This window comes from Seriola aureovittata, chromosome 10, assembly GCF_021018895.1.
Source record: "Seriola aureovittata isolate HTS-2021-v1 ecotype China chromosome 10, ASM2101889v1, whole genome shotgun sequence".
In the NCBI taxonomy this organism is placed as follows: Eukaryota; Metazoa; Chordata; class Actinopteri; order Carangiformes; family Carangidae; genus Seriola; species Seriola aureovittata.
In genome coordinates, this window is record NC_079373.1 from 12,660,284 (window position 1) to 12,673,919 (window position 13,636).

Here is a 13,636-nt window from a genome sequence, read left to right on the forward strand (position 1 = left end):
TTTGGCAGTTGGGTGGTGTTATGCAAGCCAAAATGAGGTCACTATTGAGGCTTTTAGTTAAATCAATTATCGGGGATAGAGAGAGACAGGCGGATGCCACTGCGGCTCGGGAAGCCCATCACTCTGCCTCCCCCACTGCGGACCCCTCTGCACAGAACACACAGGACACTGGGACAGACACACATGCTCGCTCGTAAACACACAAACACAGAGTTACAGGGATTGTTAAACTCACACTAAGAAACAGAATTCAGCATTTTTTACTGCCACTATGGGACACATTTACATTTTTCGTCAAAAGGCAGTTGGAAGTGCAAGAAAATCCATGGTGGAGAGTCTTAGTAATGTCATGGCAGCCAAACACAAATGCTATTTGCTTTTGCCTGAGATGTTTTATGTCAGACTATCAATGATGGTTTTGATAGCTCTCTCCCAAAAGACACTCTGTCTGGCTTTATTTATTCCACAGTTACAGGAGCCATATGCAGCAGAGCCTCACTAACATCTCTGTTCTACCATAAATAACCACTGCAGAGACAGCAATGCCAGGTGAGGCAGGGACGAGTGCTCAGTGTTTGCTTCCAGGCCTTCAGCATTGTGTAGAACAGAACAGCAGACTCTAATTTTGGCTATTACACCAAGGAAAGGAGTATAAGACACTGTAAGAAAACACACACAGCAGCAGCAGCAGCAGCAGCACCAGCAGCACACTAATACACACATGCACACTCACTCAAACGTGCACACACACACACACCCACCCACCCACCCACTCTACTTACCTAATGACTTGAACACATCAGGTCCGGCATATTTTCCATCAAAATAGACTGTGTTGTTTTGCGAGTCAAAGGCACGGCACATTCTGACAAACACAACTTCCAAAGAGCCTGTGGAGACATACAGGAACAAGATGCTGAATCTGAGCTTTGTTTCTTTCTTTTTTTTCTTTTTCTCCCTAACAGTTGCACATCAGTCAGGGATGCAAAGCACATGATTGTGCTTTGTGCTATTCTTCAACAATATGAGTAACACAACCACTTTGAAATAGAGACGACTGCCATCAGAGGGAAAAGAAAAATCACCTCTGCAGATGATAATATCACAGATGGGAGGCTATTTTTCCATAATGACATGCCAGATAAAAATTGTGCTTCATTCAGTAGTGACAGTGCTTATTCATTCAACCTTTATTTAGTGAGATAGGTGGGGAAATTATTCTATGCTGTAATTTGTACCACTCAGTAGGAGTGGATAAGAGGATCAGGAAAATATAACAGAAGCCATTACTGCCTCTAAGGAAGATGCTACTGTTTTAAAATGTCATGTCTGACAAGGGATCTCAGTCTTTATTTCATTATTCATATGGCTGTGCTAATGTAAATAATACCCAGGGAAAGACCCAAGAGAGGTGTTTGTTTGCTGCATGCGCAGTAGGTGTGTATGTGTGTGTTTGAGCATCTCTATTTATGCATAAATATAGGTGACAGTGTGCACAGAGCCGTATCAGTGTTTAATATTCTGTAAGTATGTCTTCACGAGAGCAATTCCAATGGGCAGACATCACTGGTGTCTGGGAAAAGCGGGGGAAATGGCAGCCGTCATGATAAGTATTATCTGAGCTCAGAGAACACATTGCTTATCTAACACTGTGTCCATCTTTGCTATGTATGTAATGAACAGAGGAAAATAGAGAGCGACAGAGACAGAGAGAGGAAACAGGCAGGGCAGGGTCTCCTCTCTGTGACACTGTCTGTGCGTGTGAAGAAGAGGGCTTTGTGCAGTCAGGTCAGCTACGCCCTTGTGACAATGCCAGAGGGGGGTGGTGGTGGTGGTGGTGGTGGTGGAGGTGGTGGGTGAGTCTGACGGCAGCAGGCCATGTTGACAGGCTGTCATACCTGCTTTCAGCAGCACTATCTGATCGTTCTGACACAGCTCCATGAAGCCGTCGATGCGCTTGGCGAACTCCACCACATACTGAATGGCCTCTGTTATTTTGATAGCACACAGCTGCCACATGACTTCCCGGGGCTAAGAACAGATAGGACAGAGAATGGGTTATCTACTTTAAAACAATGTATTTGATGATTGCGACTGCTGTGGAAGCCAGCGCGGGCCCGGCTGCGGTCAAGATACCTTGTTCTGGTAGCTCTCCACCTCTTCCTGCAGGAAGGCCTGCCAGGTCATCTGCTGCAGCTCCTCCCTCAGGTACTGACATGTCTCCATGTGTGACTTGGAGATGTTCTGGGCCAGGTGCTCTGCAATACAACCATCATCACAAACCCAGAAGATCACAGCTGAGATCTGAATGTTCCTCACAAGGCTATGAGAAAGTGAAGACCTCACTGATGAAATATGCCACAGGAAAAGAAGATTTATTTACTGAGCTTTCAAGAAGGAGGAGAGGCGGATACGCGTGGGCTTTTTTGACTGGGAAAAGGCTTGTTGACATTTCCTTTTACTGCCTGCAGGAAGCTCATAGCTTAAGGTTGAGGCAAAGCCAATCTAGTTATGACACAAATGCATGGAGAGGAGGAGGGGTGCCACGTTACTCACTGAAACAAAGGTCACATTTTCTCTGAGAGAAATATTGAGTATAAGAATTTAAATGGTTTTGAAAACACATCTGTTAAAAGGAGTTCCTGGGCACAGGGGAGCCTAAAAAAATGATTTCCCCAGACGCCTGCCCTGCTGGATCCTGATTGGCCCTAATTAATGGAAACTAATTACAAAAAAGAGGCTCTTTTAATGAGTGTTGGAGATGAGTCTCCAACCTCCTGCTATTTTAAGCAACCTTTGTGTCGTTTGCCCCACGGTTGAGTTGTTCTCCCCCCTCCTCCATTTTGCTGTCTCTCCTCTTGTCTCCCCCTGTCTCTCTCTCCCGCTCCTTACCTAGTTCAGCCATGGACACGGTGGGGGAGGTTTCTCCGTTGGTGAAGGAGCAGTAAGGGAAGAAGCCAGAGCCGGGGGCAAAGTCGCAGATGGGCTCCGGCTTGATGCCGTTGATGTCCAGGCCTGACTGGTCAGGAGATGGCTGGATGTCCAGGTAGAAGCTGCTGACCGCAGAGTCTGGTTTGCTGCCATCTGGGGTGTGACCGTCCATGTAGCCGCTGAGGTCGTCATGGAGCTCTGTGAGGCCATTGGCTGACAGGCCATAGCTAGGTGTGAGTGGCTCCGCCTCCCCAGGCTGTTGTTGGTGGTCACGCTGTTGCTGCTGCAGCCGGTGCTTCTGGACCTCGGCATACAGGCTGTCTCGCTGCTTCTTCGACATGCGGCCAAACTTCACCGCTGTGATTAGCAGGACAAAAAATACAAGTGAGACTCAAGTGAAACATCCCAAACAGTTTAAACAGATGCTGCTCTACTTTATTTCTATATATGTGGCAACAAGGGGCTTCCCTGCGTAACGTAAAATAAGTCACCAAAAAATATAATTTGTATTCAAAATAAAACGAAAGCCCTAGTTAATGAGTCGATGTATGATTGTTTGTAAATTACTCATCCTCCATGTTACTCATCCATTTTGTGAATTTTGTGAATTTTATTGCTGAGTCTAAAAACCATACACTCCAATATGTGAAGTAATCTCATATCAAATCAAATTATCTCACACTATTGACTAAGTTCTTATTCCTCATTGTGAAAAAATAACTCTTGGAGTCTGAGACAAAATGACTTGCTTGGACAACAGCGAAAAAGGATTGAATTGTGGATATTTTTTGGGCACATTAATTCCCTGCTGGCTACAAACTGTTTTCAGAGGTCAATATGTGCCCTCCTCTGACACAGTAACACACAAAACTCATCTATGTTCAAGTTGTATGTTGCTATTAGACCAAAAGATGCCAGCTTTTATCATCATACGCCACTAGACTGATGTACAGTCGAGTACTAAAGAGTGAGACACTCTCTTAACAGATAACACTGATGACAAAAAAGTAAATCTCCATATTTCAGAGGGGGGATCAGTAATGACAGAGATTATTGCAAAAAATGAACAGCCTCATAAGTGCAGGGGCAGAAGTGGGAAGTGACTAACAGCTTACCAGCCACTCAAACATGAGAAGGCTAAGTTGCTGCCTCCTGTTTCAAGGTTTCCAGACTAAACAGTGGTGCTGAGAATGAGACTCCTTGGCCAGAGTTCTGGGGGCCTGGCAGTATGTCAGCTGGTCACAGTGAGTGTGTGTGTGTGTTTGTGTAAGTGTGTGTTTTTGTCTACGCACAGTGGAGCGATGCAGAGGAGAGTGCGGGCAGATGGGCTCTGGTTGTGTTGAGTGAAGGCAAGAGTCACCTTCGTCTGTCCCAAGTGTGTGTGTGTGTGTGTGTGTGTGCATGTGCACATGTGTGCGTGTATTAAGTGCGATTTGAGAATGTGTGTGTGGCTATACAAAGGCCCTCATAAGTGCTAATGTACTTCTGTGTTCATTCACATTCATGAATATATATGCATGTGTGTAACTGAATTAAAGCAAAACAGTGTGCATAAAGGCATGCCGGCCTCTGTGCATGTATGTTCAGGTTCTCACTTGTCTGTGTGTGTTTTACAAAAAAAACAAAACAAAAGCATAACTGTGCTCTGCTTTGTTCTGATAGAATCTCCTCAGCTCGGCCCAGTCTGGACCAGCACGGCACAGCAGGAGCACTCCAGCATACATCCCCACCTGTGTGCTCCCATTACTGCATCTCAGCTGCAGCAGCACTAATGACAACCTCGAACAACCTCCTATTTCATCAAACCTAGTTTCTATCACTGCAACAAATTAGGCCCGCAGACAAAGCACTCACCTGCAGACAGTGAATGAAGAGTGACGTCTTAGTGTTCACGTCAAAGTTTTTCTGAGGACATGTCTGCTCTGTCCCTTTGAGAATAACATCAGTCATTGTCTGTGTGTGTGCGTTTTTCTTTGTGTCTCCATCAAGATATCAATATACAGTACCACACAAACAAACAGCCAAGCAACCACAGTGAGTTAAGCTGTCGCAATGGAGTTATGATGTTGTTTGTTTGACTGTTTTAGGTAATATACCCTGAAAAGGATCATAAGTTTTTACAGATTCTTTTCTGAAAAATAGCCAGATTTTTGCAAGGACACTTTTTTGTCCCTACATACCAATAAGTTGTGTTTCCTGCTGTAAGAAGATGCTGACCAATGTAGTTTTAGCACAGCTCCAAAAATCTTGTGGCAACAGAGAATGCAAATTAGCTGCTGATTATACAGTAAGTATATAAGTAAGTAAATATATTAAGTATAAGTGAATAAAAAGAATATCCAGTCTGCCCTCATTCTTTTACTTTCAAAATAAACAGATGAACACCAAAACAAAAATAACAAGCCCTAACTCTACACTACACACACAAAAACTTACAACAATGACCATTTGACTTTAAGGTCCCCATGAGGAAATTCTTTCCTCTCTTGCCTGCCTTCAAAAAGGGAGGTCAGAATCCACAACAGCATCCCCCGAAGCAACTGGCTCAAAGGCACTTCAGCAGAGCACAGTCTTGCCCACACATGGGCTTGACCCGAGCTCTTCACCTCTGTCTACTCACCACGCCGCCCTGCTGCATCCGCCCACCTAAATCTCCTCTTCCATAAAGCACTTACCATCTCGTGACATGCCCACTGCCAGGCACTTCTGCAGCCGGCAGTGCTGGCAGCGGTTGCGGCTGGTGCGGTCGATCAGGCAGTTCTTCTGACGGGGGCAGGAGTAGGCTGCATTGCTCTGCTGACTCCTCCTGAAGAAGCCCTGCACAGGAGAGGGGCACGGAAACACCTCGGATGAACCACCGTGGGTGGAAAAATGTGTTGGGACTGGAGGATCAGATCATGTCTTCGTTGTGTTTTAGTGTTGACAAAACTCATTACTGATTGATAGTGATTTATTGCATTCCTCGTGGTGATATTTTTATTTTACCACTGCCAAACAGATTAGATAATAACACTACTGTGGTGGTATTTTCCTGGCTGTTATGCCGTAATATCTGGCATTTAAAGAGCGCTGTATATCAGCAGTGTGTTCAGCATGAGGGTGGTGTGTTTGGGTAGGAATGATAACAGTGGATGCTATTTTTCTTCACTGGGGTTATTAGTGTTGATTAACGCAGCACTGGCATGTGCAGTGCTAAAGGATTGCGAATGCACACCGACTGGATTCCTCATCCTTTGACTTAATGAATTGATTCCAGCACATCATTAACATGCCCCACTCTACCGCTCCATACACATATGTCTTAATTAGCTGCTCATTGGCTGTTTAATTACAAGAAAACAGCTGACAGCTGCCAAGTTGCTTTATAATGGAAGCCATTATGGAAACAGGCTATAACTGCCAGTGACAAGCAGCACTCTTTAATAATGCTATGATTTATGGTCCAAACTTTTGTACTCGCACATATCATTAAAGGCCTCTCTGCCTGGACTAATTAGCAATCATTAAAGATAGATTTCAGCAGTTTATTCTTTAGTGTTTTGTTCCTTCCAGCTCCTGTGTGAGGGAGAGAAGAACAGCTGAAAGGAACCTCTCTCTCTGTCTCTCTCTCTCTCCTTCACACACACACACACACACACACACACACACACACACACACACACACACACACACACACACACACACACACACACACACACACACACACACACACACACACACACACACACACACACACACACACACACACACACACACACACACACACACACACACACACACACACACACACACGAGCAAACAGCAAAGGTGCAGCCTGGCTGAGGAATGCTAATGATGTGCCTGGTGACAAGCACGGGGACAAGAATACACTCTAAGCACAAAATTCCCCTCACTATGAATGGCTGGTGCATTTGAAACAGTACAAAAGGCGGCTTCAATGGAAGCAACACACTGTAGCAAACAGCCAACAATCTGCTATAATTCAAAGCACTCTCCTTTTGATCATTTTATTTCAAGAAGAGCAGGCTGCAGCAGAGGCAAAAAACACAGTGAAAAGACATGTCCCTGGGAGGGAAAGGCAGAGCAAGGCAGAGGAATGACTTTGTACTACTAATTGTGGTTTTCTGTGATGTCCTTTGCGGTGCTTGACCACTTTAATGATCATGTTCTTGGTGTTTACACTTCGCAGTCCCTCTCCAAATCTCCGTAAAACTTCAGCAACATTTTTCAAATGTTTTTCCTCGCAAGCAACTTTCTTTATTCCCTCAATTTTCCCTGTCCTCCCCCTCTCGGCTCTCCTGTCCCTCACACACACACACACACACACACACACACACACACACACACACACACACACACACACACACACACACACACACACTACTTCCCATGACACAAGCGGGTTTAGTCTCATGATGCTTACCTTACATCCTTCACATGTTATCACGCCGTAATGGATGCCTGATGATTTGTCTCCACAGATCTTGCAGGGAATTATTTCGATTTGAGCTGCAGAGAAGAAAAGGAAAATGAAAGAAAAAAAAAGAAAAAAATCAACATTTTGCTGTCACAAGTCACTGTACAACACCCTCACCATGGATCCATGTTGGTACATGAAAGAGCAGTGTGCTTCTAAAAACATCTCATCCGGTGGCTTTTGAATCCTCACTTCCACAGAGCATTAGCAGAATATTTACAGAGTTGTGTGTGTGTGTGTGTGTGTGTGTGTGTGTGTGTGTATGTGTGGGTGTGTGTGTGTGTAAGAGTGAGTGAGTGAGTGAAGGGAAGGAGGCCATTTTAAGTCCTCACAAGCAGCCAATGTAAACATAGTGTCAATCTGCATCCTCAACACAGCTCACATAAGGAAAAAGCTGTGCTACCCACAAACCATAATATTATCACGGTAGCGCTAATGCTAGCCGTGTGCAATGACAAAGGCTCATTTAGCCACATGAGGAGATGTATTCCCTCCTGGAAAAAACTTGACTTCACGAAGCCTCTTAAACTTCAAAACCATAAAAACCTCAGGAGTAAATCCACTGTGGCCACAAAGAATCAAAAACATGCCCACTGCGCTCGGATGGAGCGGTGGCAGCGGCTGTGTGTGCACGTCTGTGTGTGCTATAGAAAAAGGGTTCAGTGGGGGTTTTAGCTGTGGTGTTGTGCTGTTGACAGGCTTGTGATTCACGCGCCATAGAGGACAAAAGCACGGAGAGGACAGGCCTCATCCATCGTTGGCCTTCTCTTCAGGAGAAGACCACAGGGCAACACAACAGAACAGACAGAACACACAGACATCAGAGACACAGAACTCCCAGCTTGTCCCACTGCTCTCAGCTTTATCACTGCAGCCACTGATGCTCCATCCCTCTCCACCTCCACCTCCCCCTCTGTCTTCCCCCCCTCTCTCCATCTCTCTCTCTCTCTCTCTCTCTCTCTCTCTCTCTCTCTCTCTCTCTCTCCCCCTCCAGAGATCTCTATCTCACAGCCCTCCTCCACATCTCCAACATCTCAGTCCCGCCATCCCAACAGTGCACTGCAGCGCCAGACGAACTCTGCTATCTGATCTAAATCGAGGAAAGATCACCGCGGGATATTTTCTCACGATGTAATGGTTTTCACCAACCAGTCATGCAGCCAACCAATCAGTGCAAAAAGAGATATTGCAACACAAGTCTATACCAATTAGAGGGGGGGGGGAGGGGTATTATAATTTTGCCTTAATACGATGCAATAAAAATTATATTCATTAAAAAAGTGGTGGTACATTCACTATGTCAAAGTATTACATCAGCCTCTTCCCTCTAGCCAGGCCTCACTGTCTGCTATAAAGCCTCGTGTCTCTTCCTAAGACTAGGAGCTTCAAATATCCCTCGTACACCTTAACAACCAACCTCTTTAAACTAGTTTGATAACATCAAAAGTACTTTTGCTGGGTTCAATCCAGAGATCCCTGCCCATTTTAATCAGCTGCCTAGGAGCCTGTAATGTGTCATGTGGATAATGTCCTTGTCCCTGAGGCATGCCCGGGAGAGGCCCTTAACACAGAGCCTCTAATCCACTAACCCCGGAGCCACACTCTATTCATTCAGGAATCTGTGTCTGTTCTCCTCGCACTGCTGGAGTCAACAAGACTGGCCATGTTTACATGGAATTAGCCTACATTTTAGTAAAATGAACAAAAGGGAGTGGTGGAACATGCACAATTAATTCTCCTCCAGACAACACCTCCTGCGATTTGTGATTCTCACATACAATAGAGGGCACTGCACCTCGTCGGCCCGGATTAGAGTGAAATCCAGGCAGGAGGCGGGCTCTGACAACCTAACTGAGAGGGTTAATTTATAATTAATCTTTTCCTTGCAGTGAACAGTTGCTTGTTATTTCAGTTAGGTCTATCGCTGTATGAGTGCACTCTATTGTTTGTTTTTGTGTTCTCCCTGCATGAGCATTAGCAGTGCAGTGTGTTTCGACTCCTTTAGCATTTTCAGCCTCATTACTTACATAATTTGTTCTGACATGCACTCACAACAACTGAAGCGTGTTGTAATTATGACTAGCTGTGGTTATGTTGAACTAAAGGTTGTAGTGTTCCTCCCCTGCCATTGGGTGGCAGTGCAGGGCTGTGGCTATGGTTGTCTTGCCAAGTTAAGCCAAGCTTCCACCCACCCTATCCAGCCCACAGGCTTTTGGCTCTGAGCTCCAGCCTCTGATAGCTCCAGGCTTAGGCTGCTGCTAGCTTTCCCCACCCCCACAGCACAGCTGTGAGATGCCTTCATCTTTCCTGAAGAAGCGAAGCTGGCTGGGCGCTCGCTCAGGCCTGACAGAGGCTGTGCCACATCAGGTGAAAGCAGTGGGAGTAGAGACGCGGGGGTGCCAGGCCGGGCAGGGCATACACACACACACACACACACACACACACACACACACACACACACACACACACACACACACACACACACACACACACACACACACACACACACAAGCATGCCTCACAAAGCCCTATCTGCAGCAGGAAGGCCCTGAGTGCGCACAGCCTCACCAGCTAACACCCTCTCACTCCACCGCTGCACAAGCCCCTGGATGCTCAGTGCACTCAACAGTAAAAAGGGTTTGTCTCTGGACCGGCTGAGACAGGCTCTGTAGTATCTTGTATGAGAAAAGACCTCAGTCTGAACATATAGTTATTTCCACTCTGGAAGAAGCCGCTTTCAAAAAAGAGGGGGTCAAGGAGAATAAACACTGAGCAATGACACAATGGAGATCAAATACACCATTAATTCACCTACATCATCAGCCTGAGTCAATATTTGTGTATCTGTATGACTGTGCAAGTTGTCCTCTTGAATGACTGGTCGTGGGGCCCCTAAGCTACACTTTTGACACTGAGGATGATTTAAACTGAATTCACACAGGGGAGTCAGTCAAACAAAAAGGCCTGCGTTTATAAGCAGTCCCAATCTGGCAGTCAATATCTATTGACATGAGCTGCGGTGTTAACTGCCTCTTGGTGTGAAACAGGCAGCTGCTGGCTCGCTTGAGCTTGACCAGCGCATTGCCACTGATCCCATTCACCGCGCCTGCCTGCTTGCCTGCCTGCCTGCCTGCCTGCTTGCCTCCCTGCATCCCTTCCCTGCTAGCCAGCCCTGCCTGCTCTGTTTACGACATCAAAGCCAGGCACAGTCAGACGGGCAGCCATGCTAAAGCCCATCCCAGCAGCCTGCCGCTCCTCACAGCACTGTGAGATGGCCTCTGCACGCAGGCCACTTCAAAGACACCTGCTAAGACGCCAAAGATTATGTGTGAATCACATCGCAGTGCAATCATACCACGTGGATAACCATGAGGACTGGGCAGCAGCGCAACATCAATTTCCTGTATGCAGCAGTGCAACCTGACGTGGGTGTCTTGGACAATGGGCATGGCGGAGAGAAGAGACAGTCAGGCCGAATGTGAAAGCTTGTTCTTTGTCTGTCTGTGGCTGAGCAGTTCAAGGACACTGATTCACCACACTAGCAGGCCCTTTGAGGGGATGACGTGTCACTCAGAGCACATGTACAATAGGGCAGCGTGGCCTCTGCATGATCACCCACTGCCCTTCCCTGTCTTCACGGAGATCAACCCACTGCTAAAACCACAGTGCATTATTAAGACCTGGAAACTGACAGTCATATGTAAACACCCAGAACAATTTACCAAAAGCACACTAACAGCTCACAGGGGCCTTGTCATAGTTTATTTCATTATAGGCTCTGAACAGACACTTTTCCCATATGCGCTGCAAATGTTGCACTGCTTTATTCAGAATCATTCACAAGAAGCGGAGAAATGAGCCATTAGTATGCATCTATGTGTGCTATAGTAGACTATATTTTTGTCAGATATAACAAACATTTTATTTAATTCTCTGCAATTATGTTTTATATTGTTCAAATGCTCAATATAGCACGATGCTGGTAACATATACAAAATAAAATAAAACTGAAAATCCTACAGGCTTGTGCAAACATGGAAAATCACTAGTCAAAATCTCCTGGCTTTTCCCACTGAACCCTTGGACTACTGACATAACGCTGGAGGATTACGATTATCCCTTACATTACAGACCCATGCCCAGTGCCACCGTCATAATGCTGAGAGCTTAACCCATTACTCGATAGGACCATTAAATCATTTTCTCATGGCCTGATGATTCATGATAGAGGTGCACAATATATGAGGCCTGACACCAAGGCTTCTGTACTGCTCTGTGCATGCAGGGGTGTTACATGTTTTTTCATTGGCTTATTTACAATGCACAATCGTTCCGAAAGAAAGCATGTGAAACAGTTGGACGAAAAACACTTTTGCTTCTCTGTGTCAGTTGTGTCAGTCAGTGCGTGTATATGTGTGTGTGTGTATGTGTGTGTGTGCGTGTGTGTGTCGGCGGCCGTGTTGTGTTGACAGCTGTCAATGACAAGAGTGACGCAAGCCAGTGGGCTCATGTCAGAGATTATGTAAGGAACTGGACAGGGCACAACATTATGAGCAGATTAACAATTCGTCTCCCATCAGACAAACTGTGTTAATACATTCTCCTCTTATAATATTTTGCAACAAAACCAAACAAAAGCTTATGAGGATCACATGCCTGCACAGGACTGTTATACAAAAGCAGATTTTCTTAAAAACAGAGAATTTACGCATGGTCAGCAAACACAAACACCGGCTGGTAAATGTGTGCTAAGCAATCTTCCTCCATGGTTTTGTGTAGCTATCTATTTTGCTACATGAACTGATTTCTCTGGCGTTGGAAATCAGCTGTTGGTTGATAAACAGTCTTCTCTAAACAGATACCCATGACTGTCGGATCTAGCCGTAGAGCGACGACAGCCTAACAAGAGCTGGAATCCGAATTTTGCCTCTCTTCATCTGCCAGGGGTCCGCTGTCATGTGAAGTCGCACAACACAATACTTTTTTATTCTCATTTATGCAGCAGAAGAAAGGTTATTTGAATGTCAGCGGCAAAGGACAGTCGTGGGATGGAACACAGGCTGAATAGTATAAATGTGTTATTTATTTAGGGATCGGAGGCTGTTGGCATATTACTATAGAGCTGTCCTAATGGCATTTGCTAGTTTGTAGCAAAAAAAAAAAGAAAGAAAGAAAAAAAAAAAGAAGCACACAGCACTGTACAGAAATTCACCTGCAGACCAAAACTCTATATCATCACTTTAAACAGCTTCCATTCAACCAATAAACACGCTGAAGTCATCAGAAAATATTCTGACCACAAGGATTAGAGCAAGGAAAGACATAATTGACACATTTTGATGTCTCTATGCTGTGTGTAGATAATTCCCCCCCAATCATTTAGCTGCCTAAGCTGTGAACCCCCTTCACTAGAGACTAGCTATATTTGAAGAGATATTTCTGTTTCAAAAGATGGGCTCTTTAAGCCTTTCCTATTATTCCTTCATAGCAGTGCAGTGACTTTGCTAAAGCGCAGGTCTGGACCATCGCCCTGGGCTGCTTTTTGGATGAACTCATGCGTGCATCTCTGTGTTTGTTTGTGTGTGAGGCCTATTAATATTTCAACACTGCCCAACTCCAGATGCCTGTACAACACAGCAGTGCTTCTCTCTTCATGTCTCTCCCTGTATTTACTTGACTGTTTTATTGAAGTGCATTCTGACACCCTCTATGAGGGGGAGCAGGAGAGGGGAAGATGTATTCCCAAACCGCAGCACAAGACATCTCTCTCCATGTCTCTTTCTCCACCGGCGTAACAGTAATTTGGGCACTAATTTATGTGTTGTTGTGGCAAAGATTGACGAGCTTCCTGGCTGGGAGTCTGCACGCCTGCACTCTGGGGGAAACAACAAAAGCCCGGGTTTACCGAGCAGACGAGCACCATGAAGGGTAGCATGTGTGCGGCGCTCCGCTCCCCTCCCTTGTCTGCCCCACCTGAGCTCAAATCTCTCTCCCCATCACTCCTTACCTCCCTCTATCCACCCCCCACCCCACCCCACCCCACCTCTCCCCTTCTCGTCTGTGACTGCAGTGACAAGTGAAGTTGTGCCCGGGTGCTGGGGACCGGAGGGCACGCCCCTTCTGTGTGTGTGTGTGTGCGTGTGTGTGTGTGTGTGTGTGTGTGTGTGCGCGAGCGAGCGAGCGAGCGAGCATGTGAATGTGCATGCGGGCGTACATGTGTGCCAGGAG

General features: G+C 45.9%; 1 protein-coding gene across 2 annotated transcripts in view; it reads right to left on the reverse strand.

Annotated features, from left to right (window-relative positions):
* The window catches only part of roraa (RAR-related orphan receptor A, paralog a), a 184,743-nt gene that overhangs the window by 7,962 nt on the left and 163,145 nt on the right, over positions 1-13,636 (reverse strand). For both annotated transcript variants that reach the window (XM_056387189.1, XM_056387190.1), the window contains 6 exons: positions 7,355-7,440; positions 5,607-5,748; positions 2,893-3,288; positions 2,137-2,258; positions 1,899-2,031; positions 783-890 (listed from right to left, as the gene is read on the reverse strand). In XM_056387189.1, the coding sequence (XP_056243164.1) occupies positions 783-890; positions 1,899-2,031; positions 2,137-2,258; positions 2,893-3,288; positions 5,607-5,748; positions 7,355-7,440 (987 nt within the window). The remainder of the gene's footprint in view (positions 1-782; positions 891-1,898; positions 2,032-2,136; positions 2,259-2,892; positions 3,289-5,606; positions 5,749-7,354; positions 7,441-13,636) is intronic.